At 41.4% G+C, this 15,286-nt stretch overlaps 1 protein-coding gene across 2 annotated transcripts in view; it reads left to right on the top strand.

The window, feature by feature from the left end:
* SVEP1 (sushi, von Willebrand factor type A, EGF and pentraxin domain containing 1) overlaps positions 1-15,286 on the top strand; it is a 117,628-nt gene that overhangs the window by 89,786 nt on the left and 12,556 nt on the right. For both annotated transcript variants that reach the window (XR_014951072.1, XM_021525012.4), the window contains exons 38-46: positions 820-3,599; positions 4,764-4,989; positions 6,069-6,224; positions 8,081-8,144; positions 8,828-9,001; positions 9,967-10,140; positions 10,548-10,721; positions 12,077-12,253; positions 13,591-13,761. Coding sequence is in view for 1 of the 2 variants with exons in the window: in XM_021525012.4 (XP_021380687.2) it covers positions 820-3,599; positions 4,764-4,989; positions 6,069-6,224; positions 8,081-8,144; positions 8,828-9,001; positions 9,967-10,140; positions 10,548-10,721; positions 12,077-12,253; positions 13,591-13,761 (4,096 nt within the window). In the remaining variant the exon portion in view is untranslated. The remainder of the gene's footprint in view (positions 1-819; positions 3,600-4,763; positions 4,990-6,068; positions 6,225-8,080; positions 8,145-8,827; positions 9,002-9,966; positions 10,141-10,547; positions 10,722-12,076; positions 12,254-13,590; positions 13,762-15,286) is intronic.

Here is a 15,286-nt window from a genome sequence, read left to right as displayed (position 1 = left end):
ATTTTTGAAGCATTTTTCTTCTGAGCATCCCTCTTCCTTCCTTAAATCCAGGGATTTAAGATACCAGGACACCAAATACCAGGGATACCAGATACCAAAGAATCTGCATTTGCTAAATTTGGAGGGTGGAGGTTGACATTCCAGTTCCTACATGGGTTTCCAGCAGTACTAGCAAAAATTTCTGTTCCGACTCCCACACAGATACATCTTCTAATTAATGCATATCACTCTGTTTTGTCTTTTTTAGGTAGGCTCACTCCTTCATATATTCCTTACAGTTAGAGAAAAATTTTAATACCTCAATAAAGCCCAGACTGCAACTTTGAGGTGCTCCTCAGCTGCTTGCTCAAGGCCCTGCAGCTGCATATGTGGCATTTATAAATGTCTCTAGTAGCAGTAGATTTGAGGGCTCCAACCTTAGATACACATAGAAGCTAAAGAATTGTGAAAATAGGCCATCTGATGTTAGCTTCCCCTGATCCATTTCTTTTCCATCTTCCTTTCTACTCCACACCTATTTTGGTCTCATGGGTCAGGAAGGGAGAAAGAAGAATTCTTTTCTAGCTTTTACCTTTTAAGTCTTGAATTTTCTGTTTTCTTTTGAAAGTGGCCTCAGATTTCCTGAAAGTAGAGTGCATTATTTGAGGCAAGATATTTTGTGCCAGTTACTTGCCTTCATTCCTTCTGACACAGCCTTTATTGCTGTCAGGGATTCAACTAGAAGCTAGACCAGGAGAACACAAGAAATGAAATCAATCTCCTATTGCCCAAATCATGCATCTTCATTTCAGACATGTCTCTGTCTTAACTGTTTTCCAGGACACAACTGGACACTTCTTTGAAAATCAGGCTAATTATCAGTGTGAATCTGGCTACCAGATGGTTGGGAGCCCAGTGTTTATCTGCCAAGCAAATCGACAATGGTACAGTGAATTGCCTCCTTATTGTGCTCCCCTCAGCTGTGGAAAACCACCGTCCATCCAGCATGGCTACTCCAGGGGAGAAACTTTTGATATGGGCTCCAAAGTTGAGTTCTTCTGTGATGAAGGCTATGAGCTGATAGGAGATGTTTCATGGACCTGTCAAAAGTCTGGGAAATGGAGCAAAAAGCAAAGCCCCAAATGCGTACCAACAAAATGTCCAGAGCCACCTCTGGCAGAAAATCAGCTGGTCTTGAGAGAAGTGTCTTACCAAGTCGGTGTTGTACAGTTCTCCTGCAAGGAGGGCTACATTTTGCATGGCTCCTCTGTACTGAAATGCTTGCCCTCCCAGCAGTGGAATGATTCCTTTCCCTTCTGCAAGGTTGCACAGTGCTCTGCACCTCCTTATATCCCCTTTGGGGACCCCTTGACTTCATCCCTTCATTTTGGCAGCACTGTGAAATACATCTGCGTGGATGGGTTTTTGCTGAAGGGTGAGTCCACCATCAGATGCCAAGCTGATGGCTCATGGAGCCTGCCTTTGCCAGAATGTATTCCCGTGGAGTGTCCTCAACCAGAAGAAATTCAGAATGGCATAGTTGATGTGCAGGGCCTCACCTTCCTTAGCACAGCCCTGTACACATGTAAACCAGGTTTTGAACTGCTAGGGAACACAACTGTCCTCTGTGGAGAAGATGGACAGTGGCTTGGGGGAAAGCCAGTTTGCAAACCTATTCAATGCCCAAGGCCTAAGAAGATTCTCAATGGCAAATACTCATTCACAAATTTCCATTACGGGCAGACAGTTAGGTATTTCTGTGACAGAGGTTTCCAGCTCCAAGGGGAGGAAACACTGAGATGCCTGGAAACAGGAGAGTGGAGTACAGAGGTTCCCTCTTGCAAGGCCATAAATTGTCAGCCCCCTCAACCCATTGAGAATGGCTTTGTGGAGGGTGCAGATTATAGCTATGGGGCTATGGTCATTTACAGCTGTCTGCCAGGCTTCCAGCTGTCAGGCCTTGCCATGCAGACCTGTGAAGAATTGGGGTGGTCTAGCTCTACCCCAACCTGCCTTCCAACAGACTGTGGCCTGCCTCCTCATATTGACTTTGGAGAGTACGTGCAGTTGAGACATGGGGAAAGACGTTCTGACCAAGAGGGTGTTACAGAGAACCCTTCCCTTTCACATATGTTGCTGGCTGACAACATGAAGGACTTCAAAAGTTCCTTGAAGGAGGACAGTGCAATGCAGCTCACCACTTTCCTTTTTGGAACTATCATTTTATACACATGTTACTCTGGCTATGAGCTGCTGGGAAACCCTGTTCTAGCTTGCCAAGAAGATGGGGCTTGGAATGGCACTGCCCCTACCTGTGTTTCAATAGAGTGCACCTTGCCATCCCCTCCGGAGAACGGTTTTTTGCACGTCACAGAGAACAGGCTTGGCAGTGCAGTGAGGTACTCCTGCAGGCCAGGATTCACACTGGAAGGCTCTGACACACGGCTGTGTTTGCCAAGTCGGCAGTGGAGCCACACTGCTCCTTACTGCAAAGCAATAACATGCAATTCACCTACCCATCTTTTGAACGGGAAGATAAGAGGGGAAAACTACACATATGGGAGTGTTGTCTACTATGAGTGTGATCCTGGTTACCAGTTAAATGGCCCCACAGAGAGGAGATGCCAAGAGAGCCAGAAATGGGATGGCAGTGAACCAATCTGCATTCCTGTTTCCTGCAGCCCACCACCAGTTTTGGAGAACGGTCAGGTAACTGGAGAGGACTACACATTCCAGAGACGTACAGAGTATAGCTGCAACAAAGGTTTCCTGTTAGATGGGGACAGGAGTAGAGTCTGCCTTGCAAATGGAAGTTGGAGTGGAATCACTCCAGTTTGCAAAGCTGTGACCTGCCCTGTGCTGCTGCCTCTTCCCAATGGGAGAACTACTGACTCGGATTTCAGCTTTAATAAAGCAGTGCACTATCACTGCAATGACGGTTATACCCTGCAAGGAGCATCTACCCTTACCTGTCAGAGCGATGGTACCTGGGACTCAGAAGCACCACATTGTGAACCAGTCATTTGTGGACCCCCTGAAGACATCTCCCATGGCTTTCTGAATGGCTCAGCCTTTACTTTTGGGGAATTTGTCCACTATATGTGCTTCCCTGGTTATGAGCTGCATGGCAATGCCTTAAGGCAATGCTTATCCAATGGCTCCTGGAGCGGAAGCCTTCCATCTTGCCTACCCTGTCTGTGTCCTACACCCCAGATTCAAAATGGGGTCATTCTTGGTACAGATTTCAGCTGTGGAGTAAGTGTCCAGTTTCAGTGCCTGGAGGGCTTCAAACTTCTAGGACCTCCTGAAGTCACCTGTGAGGCAGCTGGCAAATGGAGTTCTGGGTTTCCTCGCTGTGGACAGATTTCCTGTGGTACTCCACCCATCATCCCCAACACATTTATCAATGGGAGCAGCTCTGAAGATGAGAACACAATCATCTATACCTGCTTGACAGGTTTTGTCATGAAGGAGGGTCCAGAACTGACATGTGTGGAAACAGGTGTGTGGAAGAAGCCATACCCACGATGTGAGCTCTTAAGCTGTGGCCCACCACCATCTATTCCAAATGCAGAGGTTTTTGGGAGCACCTACACCTATGGAAGTAAGGTCCAGTACAGGTAAGGATGATGCTGTTACTCTGTTTTCATTAAAAGTCTCTGAAGGAATGAAGATGGAAGGTTTATGTACCCTCAGTGCAAGTTTCTACATAGTCAGATTGACAAAGCCCACATTACCATGCACTTTATAAAATATTATTTTGACCACTCAGGAAAACACCAGAAAGGCATTTCAGCCTGTTGGGCTGATGCCTCCACTGACTTTAATTTCCCATTTCCATTTGCTTTCTTATTCTCCTCCTCTGAAGCACAGGTTTCAACATATAGGTTTTGTTAAGAGGTGACAGCAGCAGTCAGTGCAGCTTCTCTCCTCTTGGCATTGTATTTATGGTTTCCTTCTGCTTCAGGTGTCTCTTGTAATACAAAAGGCTTGATATTCCGATTATCCCATTTTTTGCAATGCAGCACTGTACTGTCTGGAGCACTGGAGCAAGTTACTTCTTTGTCAGATATGAGAAACTGAGGGTTTTTTGTTCATTTTGTGAAGTGTATACACTGCAGATCTCTTTCTCCAAGATGAAGAAAACCAAAGGGGAGTTTAATTTTTGATGGCAAAAGTAAATAATGGTATGGGACAGAACTGGGACAGAGACAGCAGGTGGGTGAATTGAACAGTATCAGTCATTCCCATGCATCTTTAACAAGGTGAAGGGAGTACTTTTGCTGCCCACTAGTAAACCCACTAGTGCAAGCCAGTTGAGTTGTTCTTGGTAAAGTACCACTGAGTCACCTTTGAGTGTCTAAGCAAATGGTCTGTGATCAGGCTAAGGCTTGGTTTATTTTCTTGTGAGGTCATCTTTAGCATTGCTTGGTGCTCTCACACTCTCTTTACCTCAGCAAAGGCCCTTCTAACAAAGAGATGGGCAGCGTAGAGACTTCACTAAAACTTACAGTACTCTCTGAGTACTAAAGCCACCGACTCATTTTCCATTGTGATGCTACAGCACCATGAAACAACTGGAAATGAAGTCTGAAACCTCCAGCTCTTACAAAAGGGTGAATTCAGTCCAGACATACTTCTTACAGGCTTACCTTGAAATAATAGAAAAATCTCAAGATGTACTTATTAACAACTAATGCTGAAAAATTACTGTCCTGACTTTTTTAATTTTTGGGTCATTCCTAGCTGTGTCTCTGTGGTCAGGTCTTCATGCTGTGTTGCAGATGTCTGGAAGGGTACACAATGGCGACAGACGTGGATATGTGCACTTGCCAGGAAGATGGACAATGGTCCCCTCAAAGTATTTCCTGTTGCCCCAGAAAGTGTCCCCTTCCAGGAAATATCACTAATGTAATCACATTTGGGAGCAACTTCACTGTCAACACAAGCATCACTTTGTCATGTGTAGAAGGCTACACTCTGGTGGGAGCAAGCACATCTACATGCAAGGTATAGTTTTATTAGCATGATTTTATTCTGCTGGCCTTCTTGAATTCAGAAGTCCTTATATCTTCCTTACCTTTTGGCCCTTAACTGCACACATCAAAAAAATTCAAAGTATATTCTGCAAAATATAGTGTGTTTAGTTGTTTCCCAAGAACAATTATTTGTTTTCTATGTATAGACTTCCAGAACTAGAAATTTTTTATTTCTTCTTCCATCAAATGCCGAAGCTGTCTTTTAGAAAAGCATTCATTTTATCACATGCAAGGAATTAAATCATGGGAGATTTTTAAAAATTATGTCCAGGATTTCTAATGTATTTTGTGGATTGCATGCAGAGCTTTATTTCCAGAATAACAGGCAGCAGACATTTTAATCCACTGTACACCTGTAGAAACTTGAATCCTCTGTTAAAGAACAAACATCTTAATCAATGTTACTGGTAATCTCCTGTCACATTAGCTGTGGACAACTTCATCTTAAGTTTGTAAATAGACTTTTAAGTCACTAGATATGCTTGTATGAGAAAAACTGAGCACGTATGGGTTTGCAGAGTAAGTCTTTCTTATTAAATGTTTTCCCCTCATTTTGCTGTTTCAAATATCTGTAGAAGTAGTACTAGATCTCTTTGACAAGTGTTTCTTCAGGTATCAGACTTCCCTTACTGAGTCAGAGAAGGCTGCTAAAGCACTTAGTCATGGTCTTAGACATTCAACCAGGAGAGAAATACAAAACATGAAATCAGGCAGATGTCGTTTTTGTTCTTCTGATGTGTTCCCTGAGTGATTAGATGACCTTGCACCAGTGAATTTGCTTTTCTAAGCTTTTTTTCCCCATTTTATTTTTTGTTTCTTCTGTCTTTTAAATCTCAAACTAAGTGTTCCTGCCAAAGATAACTACAGTCTATGGTAACCTTTTAAAAATATTACTTAAATTACCAAGTTTTATAAAGGATTGAACCAATAATATTATATCTGTACATCCACAGCAACTGGATGCTCCTATTATGATTTTTATTTTTCAATTAGATATAATTGCACATATAAAGCAGTGGTCTTACATATTTAATTACATTTCTTTTTCAGGAAAATGGTGTTTGGGTGCCATCATTTTCTGATGACATCTGCAGTCCTGTGTCCTGTGGAACTCCAGAGTCTCCAGAGCATGGATTTGTGGTTGGCACTAAATACAATTACAAAGATGTGTCTCTCTATAAATGTGACTCTGGCTATGAATTACAAGTAAGCAAGCTCAATTCTCCAACACTCTAAGCTTTGAGTTCTCATTTTCAGTTCCTGAGTGATTGCTGTGGACTGCCTCATTTTGACACCATAGAAGCTGAGTGTCTTCTGGTTTTGTTATTGTCTGTAGAGAGTTCATGGTATGTTTGGGGCAACCCATGAATGGCTTAGGGGTATAGTTGAAGCAAGTATATAAATCCTATTCAGAGGTATATGTCCAGTAGGTGTGTTGCAGTATTTCAGTTTTCTTAACTGAAGTCCTCTGCAAATAGAGCATTACACATGCTTTGACCATAAGTCACAGAAGAGTTAATTTCTCAGGTTCTTTAGCCAGAGTTAGATTGCAGTGGGTTTTTTTGTTTTGTTTTGTTTTTTTGTTTTGGTTTTGGTTTGTTTTGTTTTTTGTTTTGTATGTCCCAATCATTATGTCTGCGTGCCAAGAGCTGTGCCTTCCAGACTTAAAGTTCCTCATAAACTCCACTGCCCTCAGTTCTATGACATTGCTAGATGGCATTAAAGTGATAGATCAAAGGTATTCAGTTTTGTTCAATGGCAGCTTTATTCCCTGATGGAGGAAGAATCAAAGTTCTTTCCTGTCCATTGTTTTTATTTTTATTACAGCTTTTATCCCCACCTGAGCTCTGAAACAGCACTGCTTTCCCAGTATCAGGATTCAGGCTAGCAAGTTCAGAGCTGCATCAGGGGTGTTTTCAAAAGGTGCAGTGAATTCAGAAACGACAGTAGGTTGCTGAGGCACAGCATGATCTCCACTATGACCAGGTGATGAGTGAGATATGAGGTGGTGAGATGTCTCAGAACAGAGGCTGGCTCTTAATGCTGGTTCTGTGAGGGCCAAGCAGACTGCAGGATTGCACTTCCTTTGTACTGTTGTAACACCAGTTAACTAATTAAGAACTTCATGCATGTAAAATCACCCGGTCAGAAGTTAATCCACTCAGTCAAGTTAAAATAAGAGTTTGGAGAATGCTTAGGTGACAATGACTTTAGTTCTCATTATGTTGTCAAATATGCAGTATCACTGGGGGTGAAGGTGTTTAGACAAAAAGATAGAGTTGCTGTTTCAAATAATTCTAGGACGCAATAAACCAGTGTCGTTACATAGTAATAAACTCTTCCAAGCTTCGTAATCCAGTTTCGCCACCTAGTGTCAAGTTGTGTCCCGCTGTACAAGTCCTGATTTTTTCCTTTGGGAAGCAAAGTCCATTGGGTGTGATGCTGTACAACATGTCAAACAACTGCTCTTTATCGATAGGTCTGCTTTGTAATAAAAGTACATTACAGCAAGGGACATAATTAAATATTGTTCTCCATGTCTCGGAATAAAAGAATAATTAAATCCTGGGCTATTAGGCTCTCCATAAAACTTGTATGTAAGAAAGAAATAATGTAATTTATAGGCAAATATAAAGAATGAGTGATTGGGATGTGGTTAAATCATCATATATGCTTATCAAACACAAGCTTATACAGTTGTTGAAAAAATTGCTAGTTGAATTTCCTATAAGTGAGTCCTGAAAGGAGAAAATTTGTCATCACAACACATACCTAGGAACAAGGATAAAACTGACAAAAAAGATGATACTCCAAAGATACAAGGACAAAAGAATTAACTAACTGGCCCCACAAACTTTTGGTTCATAAAGAACACCCATCATTTTGCAGTAAGTTCTGCTATAAACTCTACTAGTAGACTTGGGCTGTAGCACTTCATTTTCTCTTTACATGGGTGGTGCATGGAGAAAAAGCTTCCTCACCTTGCTGGATATTAAATATGGTGGGAGCAAAGAGTTAACTGAAGTAAAGTTGTTCTTTGATCATTTTCTATTGTTTCACAGGGTGATGCAGAACGGACTTGCCAAGAAGACAAGATTTGGAGTGGCACAGTGCCAGTATGCAGAAGTATGTTCTACCTGAATCTATCACTTAATGTTGGTCAAGGGTGATACCACACAACAGAAATCACTAATGCTCATTTTGCTTTATAACCCATACTGTCTGCATTTACCTAAACATTTCAGTAAGTACCACTGGTAACAACTGGAAAGGACAGAATTGCTGGTGAGTGCAGGTAGCAGTGTGAAGAAAATCTCTACACCTTTCTGCCTTGCTTCTCTGCAGAGAGCTTCCAGGTTTAAATAGTTCTGACACTTGAGGTCATGGGTTCTGCAGTTACTAAGGACCTCTGAACACATTAGTTGCCAGTAGCTACAGGTGTTTAGTATCCTCCAATGTAACTATGTGTAACTATATGTATGTATCCTCAAAGGTACTTCACTTCTCTGAGATGTCATTGATTGCAGTACTGAAATAGGAGTTTCTACACAAATGCTTATGCTGACTTCACCTGTCGGTTGAAAGAGGCAGCAGTTTCCTGAGGCTTCCTGCCAGCAGTCACAATTGATTTTTTTACTTTTAGCATGAAGTGGAAGCACCAAGTATGATTCTATTCTGCTACTCGGGAGCAAATTCCTGGCAATGACCAGATAACTGCTGTGTTCTTTCCTGTTTCTCAGAGCAAAACCTGTGGAGGACTGGTGAACAGATCCATTTTGTTTAATAGGGAAGTATTGCTTACATTACAGGAATATCATGTGGACCTCCAGACACGATTGAAAATGGATCTGTTCAGGGAGAGGAGTTCCTGTTTGGCAGTGAGGTTTTTTACAGCTGTGACCCTGGCTTTGAGCTACAGGGGCCAAGCAGAAGGATTTGCCACGTTGACAAAAAGTGGAGCCCTGCTGCACCTACCTGCACACGTAAGTAACAAGCAGAGCAATGTGATGTCCAGGAAAGCTAGGGCAGGAGGAAAGTGTTTTGTCTGGCTCCCTCCCTGTCTTTCCCTCCAGCAAAGGGTCTGTAGGAGGAGGAGTCAGAGGAAAACCCAGCAGAGAAGTTCTTATTGGCAATACCTCTCTGATCAGAAGCAATCTCCTTTTGGGACATTTAAATGGCATAAACAGAGAAAGAGTTGTGCTGAGGTCAGTAGGGTGGCCTGTTGTATCTGACCTGCTTGAATTATGGTGTGCAGAGCCTTGGACATGTTCACCCCTGCCATGCCAAAGCAAGTATATCCTGGCCACTCAGTATGTCTGGATACCACAGCTGTGCTCCCTAGGGTCAAATCTTGGCTCTCTATCAAGAAAATAACTAATTGAGGTAGCTTAGGAAGAAGGATTTATTACTTTTTTCATACAACTTATAAATAAAATGCAAATATTTTTAGCCTTTACCTATAAATAATTTTACATCTTTTCTTGCTGATGTCATAGTTCTATGCCTTGCATTCTTCTCTCTTACCTTTGATGAATTTACTTAGTCTCCACAATGTGGCACAGGGGTCAAGATTCTTCTTAACTACTGCCATGGTTCTTGAGCACATTTTGAGATCATCTTCCCCCGTAGAAGCACAAAGGGGACTGAAAATGCAGCCTCAGGCATGCACAGAAGAAATATTCTGGATCCTCTGTTGGTTTGAACATACCTCATATTTTATAACACCACCAAATACATTTAGACACACTTTCAGGTGTCTGCAGTGTGAACCCCAGGAGAAAGGGCAGGAAAGGAATTGTATAACTCTTCTCCATGTAAAAGTTCACAGCTTCTTTCTCGCTGTCTTTCCATTAATTCAGGGTAAGAACAGAGCTATCAGATGGTGTGTGACGCATAGAAAGAATAGTCTTCACTGTTTATAAAACACAAAAGTTTTTTTCTCTCCTAGAAATTACTTGTGGGCTTCATCCCTCCATTGAAAAAGCAGAGGCCATTTCTACTGGAAGCACATACAGAAGTAATGTAACCTTTGTGTGCAGCTCTGGATACCATCTTGTTGGGCCCCAGAACATTACATGTCTTGCCAATGGGAGCTGGAGTAAGCCCTTGCCATTGTGTGAAGGTAAATGTTTGATTTTGTTTCCTGGAACATTCCAATCTGGGAGAAGCAATAGCTTCTCCCTTATGCATGCATATCATATAATCCAGAGACTGAATTGGTTTTGAGAAATGATTCTGTAATGTGGGGTTTCTGGAGAATCTATCAGTGGCAAGAAAGAATGATTTCCATCTTTCTGCCCTACTGGCCCCAGTCTGAAGTCATAAATGTGCCCTCACTTCCCCATTTTGTTGGGGCTTTTCTCTGTCACCAGGAGGAGCTTCTTTTCTACTCTGGGTACATTTCCTTCCCAGGGTTACTGAATTAATAAATCTGTGGTGACTTTAAACATATTATGTTATTAATTCAGGAAATTTTTGAAGTCCAGGACTAAATATCAAACTGAATTAATAAGACCCCTTCCTTTGCAGAGACCAGATGCAAAATTCCAGTTTCCTTGCTGAATGGGAAAGCAATTTATGAAAACAATACAGTTGGCAGCACAGTAACATATCTCTGTGAGAAGGGATACAGCTTGGAAGGAGAACCAGCAGCAGAGTGCACAAGAGATGGAAGATGGAGTAATCCCTTGCCTCTCTGTAAACGTGTGTGTTTGCTTTGTAATGGAAAACTTTTTGCTGAGAAACAGCAAGGACAGTTACTGATACAAGTTAAAGCACTGATTTCTCTGTGTGTATTTTTGTGACAGTAAAAGAACAAGCTGTCTTCTGCATAGGTCCCTCTAGTTGGAAAGATGACATAAAATGGAGATATTATTATATCAACCACTTGATATATAGTAGAAGCAGGTGAGAGAATCATTTGGAGGAGAAGGCAAAAGCAAGACTTTATTGTTGTCCACAAGTGACATATTGGCAGGGTGTAAAGGAAAAAGTGCCAGATTCTTCTCAGAGTTGCACAGTGGTAGAGTGAAATGCAATGCACACTAGTTGCAATAAAGGAAGCTCCAGTGAAGTTTTTGAAGAAACTTTTTACCATCAACAGATTCAAACAGAGGAACAGAAACCCAGAGTTGTAAAGTTAAATTTGGAGTACTCAAATGGAGTTACTCAAACTCCAGATAGAGAGTTATTCAAATATAACTCATATTTCTGATTGGGTTCCAGAGCAACTTCTGACCCAATTGGCCCTGCTTGGACAAGCAAGTTGGACTTAATGGCTGTATAAATTCTTCTGCAATTCTGTGAAATAGTGTGTTATGTACATGTGCACTGTACCCACACACCCAAAATAGCCTTTCTTGTTGCTGTATATGTCTGCAACTAACTTCAAGACCTAGTATCATCTTAGGATGGTTAATTTAGACATTTAATTTTTGTATTACAAAATATTTATTCATTTTAGTATCAAGAAACTGACATAAATCTCTGCTCTTTATAGAGCCAATATTTTCCACATTGGTGATGAGATCAATAGACCATGCAAAAATAGCCCAGCAAGCTTACAGCCAGCAATAAATAAAATTAGAGCGATTCTAAAGTCTAATGAATGTCACAGTAAGTGTCTAATCAAACATTTGAATTTTTGTTGCTTTCTATTGGTCCAGCTCCACTATTGGTCCAAACATGAAGTAGGACAAATCTGGTTCTCTTTTATAGAAAGGTTATGGTAAACAGGAAGGACAAGAGAGAATGTTTTCATGCTAGCAAGTAGGATATTTCTCAATTACATCTGTAGAATGTCCTCTCCTAGTATCAGCAGAGGATGGTAGCAAGCCATGTGACAGCAGTGAATTAGAAATCTTTTTATTATTATTTTATGACCCAAATCTCATAATTTCAAATCACATTACAAATTTGGCTCACATACAGCATCCATTTCTATTGCTTCTCATGTGTTTTAGGTTTGAAATTTGCAGAAACTATTCTAAAGTGGTCTCTGTTCCTTCTATCTCTTTTTCTTCCCTTCTTGTTTTCCCTCACACCCTTACTTTGAACAGCAAACCCTTGTCCTGTGCCTTTCATAATCCCAGAGAATGCCCTTCTGTCAGAGGTGGATTTTCATGTTGGCCAGAATGTATCCATCAGGTGTAGGGAAGGCTACCAGCTGGAAGGGCAGTCTGTGATCACCTGCAATGCTGATGAGACCTGGACTCCAGCCACAGCTAAGTGTGAAAGTAAGTAAAAGACATACCGTTCCACAGGGATTGGTACTTTCCAGGGGGCTCCAAGAAGCTCTAGAGAAGAGCTGTGTCTTCTTTCTTTCTAACACTTATTCCTTTAAAAGAACTCAGAATACATCCATGTGGGTTGGTGCTTCAACAGTATTCATCCTACTGTTCACTAGACCCTTCTGTAAATGTATTCTTAATTTACCTTTTGCAAGCCCTGGAGCTGGGTTGGTTGTTGGATACCCTAAATACCATAAGAATGATTCCTGTGAGATTATGGGTGATGAGACAAAGTTGCAGAAAGATTGTGTATTGTATTCATTGATACTCACAGAAGGCAGTATCCTTTTGCAAGCATGTTGGAAAGCCTTTTGACTTCTTGCAAGCAATACTGTTTAGACTCTTGGGATCACAGAATGGATTGGGTTGGAAAGGACATTTAAGATCATCTAGTTCAAACCCCTCTGCCATGGGTAGAGGTGCCATTCATTAAATCAGGTGGCTCAGGGTCCCATTCAACCTGGCCTTAAGCACTTACAGGTTTGGGGCATCTGCAGCTTTCTTGGGCAACCTGTTCCAGCACCTCATCACTATCTGGGTAAATAATTTCTTTCTAATATCTAAACTAAACATGTCTTCTTTCAGTTTTAAGCCATCACCTCTTGTTCTGTCTCTATCTACCCATATGAATACTACCTCCTCTTAATAAGACCCCTTAAGAAACTGGAAAACTGCACTGAAGTCTCCCTGAAGCCTTCTCCTGGATCCATGCTGAATGATCCCAGCTCTCTTTACCTGTCTGGATAGGAGAAATGCTCCATTCCTCTGATTATTTTTGTGTCCCTTCTCTGGATCCACACTTTCTTGTACTGAGAGCCCTGGAGATGGATGCAGCACTACAGATGTGGTCTCACAAGGGCAGAGTAGAGTGAGATAATCCCCTCTCTCACCCTGCTGGTTGCACTTCTTTTGATGCAGCCTAGGATTCATTTGGCTTTTGGGGCTGCATCCAAAAATGCAACTGTTGGCTCATGTCCAGCCTCTCACCAAAAAGAACCCCAAACCCTTCTCAGGTTGCTCTCAGTGACTTCTTCTCCCAGTCCTTATTCATGCTTGAGATTGCCCTGACCTGAGCACAGCACTTTGCACTTGGACTTGTTGAACATCATGGGGTTCTCACAGGCCCACTTTTTATGTTTGTCCAAATCCTTGTATTCCATTGCTGATTTACCACCAGAGGTGTGTCTGTGGCACCTCCCCTGGACAACACTGTGTCCAGGGTTAAAACTTGTGTCATGCAGGCTCTGCTGCTCACCAACATCTGGATGGTTTATTTTGTTTAGAGATATCTTGCGGTCCCCCAGCTCAAGTAGAGAATGCTCTGATTCGTGGTAGCTTCTATCAGTATGGAGACATGATCACCTATTCATGCTACAGTGGGTACATGCTGGAGGGGCCCCTGCGGAGTATTTGTTTGGAAAATGGAACATGGACAACACCACCTACATGCAAAGGTAAGTATTTTTTATTATCCGAATGATAGCTTAACTTCCCATAAACACAGATGTGTCATCCTAGATGCAATAAAAATGAAAGTGAAATTTTTGCTAGTTTTAGTACAGTCACAGTTTCACTCACGGCATTTAATTTCAGGTTATTGCTTTATTTCCAAGTCAAAAAGAAGGCTTCCGTATTTTTTTTTCTTTAGTCTGAGCTAGTCTTACAGTTTCTTTTGCTACAGTGTTGTATCCCACACCTAGGATCTTTTCTCCTGACGTCTTTTGTGAGAAAGTGACAGAACTAGTCCTCTTCCTGACAAGCTGAGCTGTTTCAGATAAGCATTGCCAGTCAGTTGTTCACAGGCAAAAACTGAAGACTGCAGAAACCAAAATAGAACAAATGATTTCTTAGCCCTCACTATGTTTAACGTGTAGCACCTCCTGAAATTGAATTTGCAATAAATAAGAGGTAGATTGATATAGCTCACTAAATAATAATACACACTGAGCACTCTAGAAAATTCTAGAAAATAGATTTAACAATATACCAGGCTTTCTACACTTGGCATATCAGCAGGTATTTGTAATTTCTTGGTCTGTTGAGCTAAAACATTCACTTTTTTAAAGCCAAGAGTTAACTTTTCCATTAGAAGATTCAAATAAATAAAAAGTTTTGAACATAAAATGGGGGAAACAAAAAACTGAAGAGAAAATAAACTCAACAATAAAAAACATATATAAGCATATTCAAATACTAATCTAAAGCCATGGATGAGGCACAGCAAAAGAGTTCAGGGTCACAGGAGTTTGGTAGTAAAGGTCTTTCCATCTTCCATTTCCATGTCAGAAGTTTGGCTTGCCCTCTAATGCTGAGTAGCTGTGGAGCAGGGAGTTAGCTGCACCCTGAAATCTTTACCATGACAAATTGAGCATTAGGTATTCCGTTTAGAAAACAAAAAACCTTACAGCACAACAGTGGCCAAACAGAAGCAGCCACATTCCTCTTCACACAGAAAAAGAAAAGTTCAAGGACACTCACCTGGGAACACCGGAGTCATTATCAGAATTGTGAAGTCTTCCTCTCCTGCAAATCTCACTCCCCATGTCAAAATACAAGCAACAGTTTTTCCTTCCTCAGAGAGTTTCTATTTAGGTCAGAAGCCATTTAGTGGTAGAGGATTCTATACTGTGCTAATCATGGACCCTCATCAGTTTTTTTATATTAATTCTGACAGAAAAATATTATGAATGCTGACACCTAAACAAGCTGAGTTACCTATTCTATGAAAGCAGGCACTCACCTTAATTCCTGTGTCTGATAGTTATAACATCTTGCCTAAAAATCATGAATCACTGAAGCATTTTGAGGACAACCAGAACCAAAGAAGAGGGCTTGCAACTCCTGAATATTTCAGGACTAGAGTAGCTTTTCCCGACAAACAGGTTTGTCTTGAGTTTGTGACTGTGGCTTGCCATTGGCATGAACAATTACCCATCACACAGCCAAGTAGAGAAGATTTGAAGGAAAGCAACTGAGTTA

Source organism: Lonchura striata, chromosome Z, assembly GCF_050655825.1.
Source record: "Lonchura striata isolate lonStrDom1 chromosome Z, ASM5065582v1, whole genome shotgun sequence".
Lineage (NCBI taxonomy): Eukaryota > Metazoa > Chordata > Aves > Passeriformes > Estrildidae > Lonchura > Lonchura striata.
Note: the sequence above shows the minus strand (reverse complement) of the source record. Positions and strands in the feature narration are given on the sequence as shown.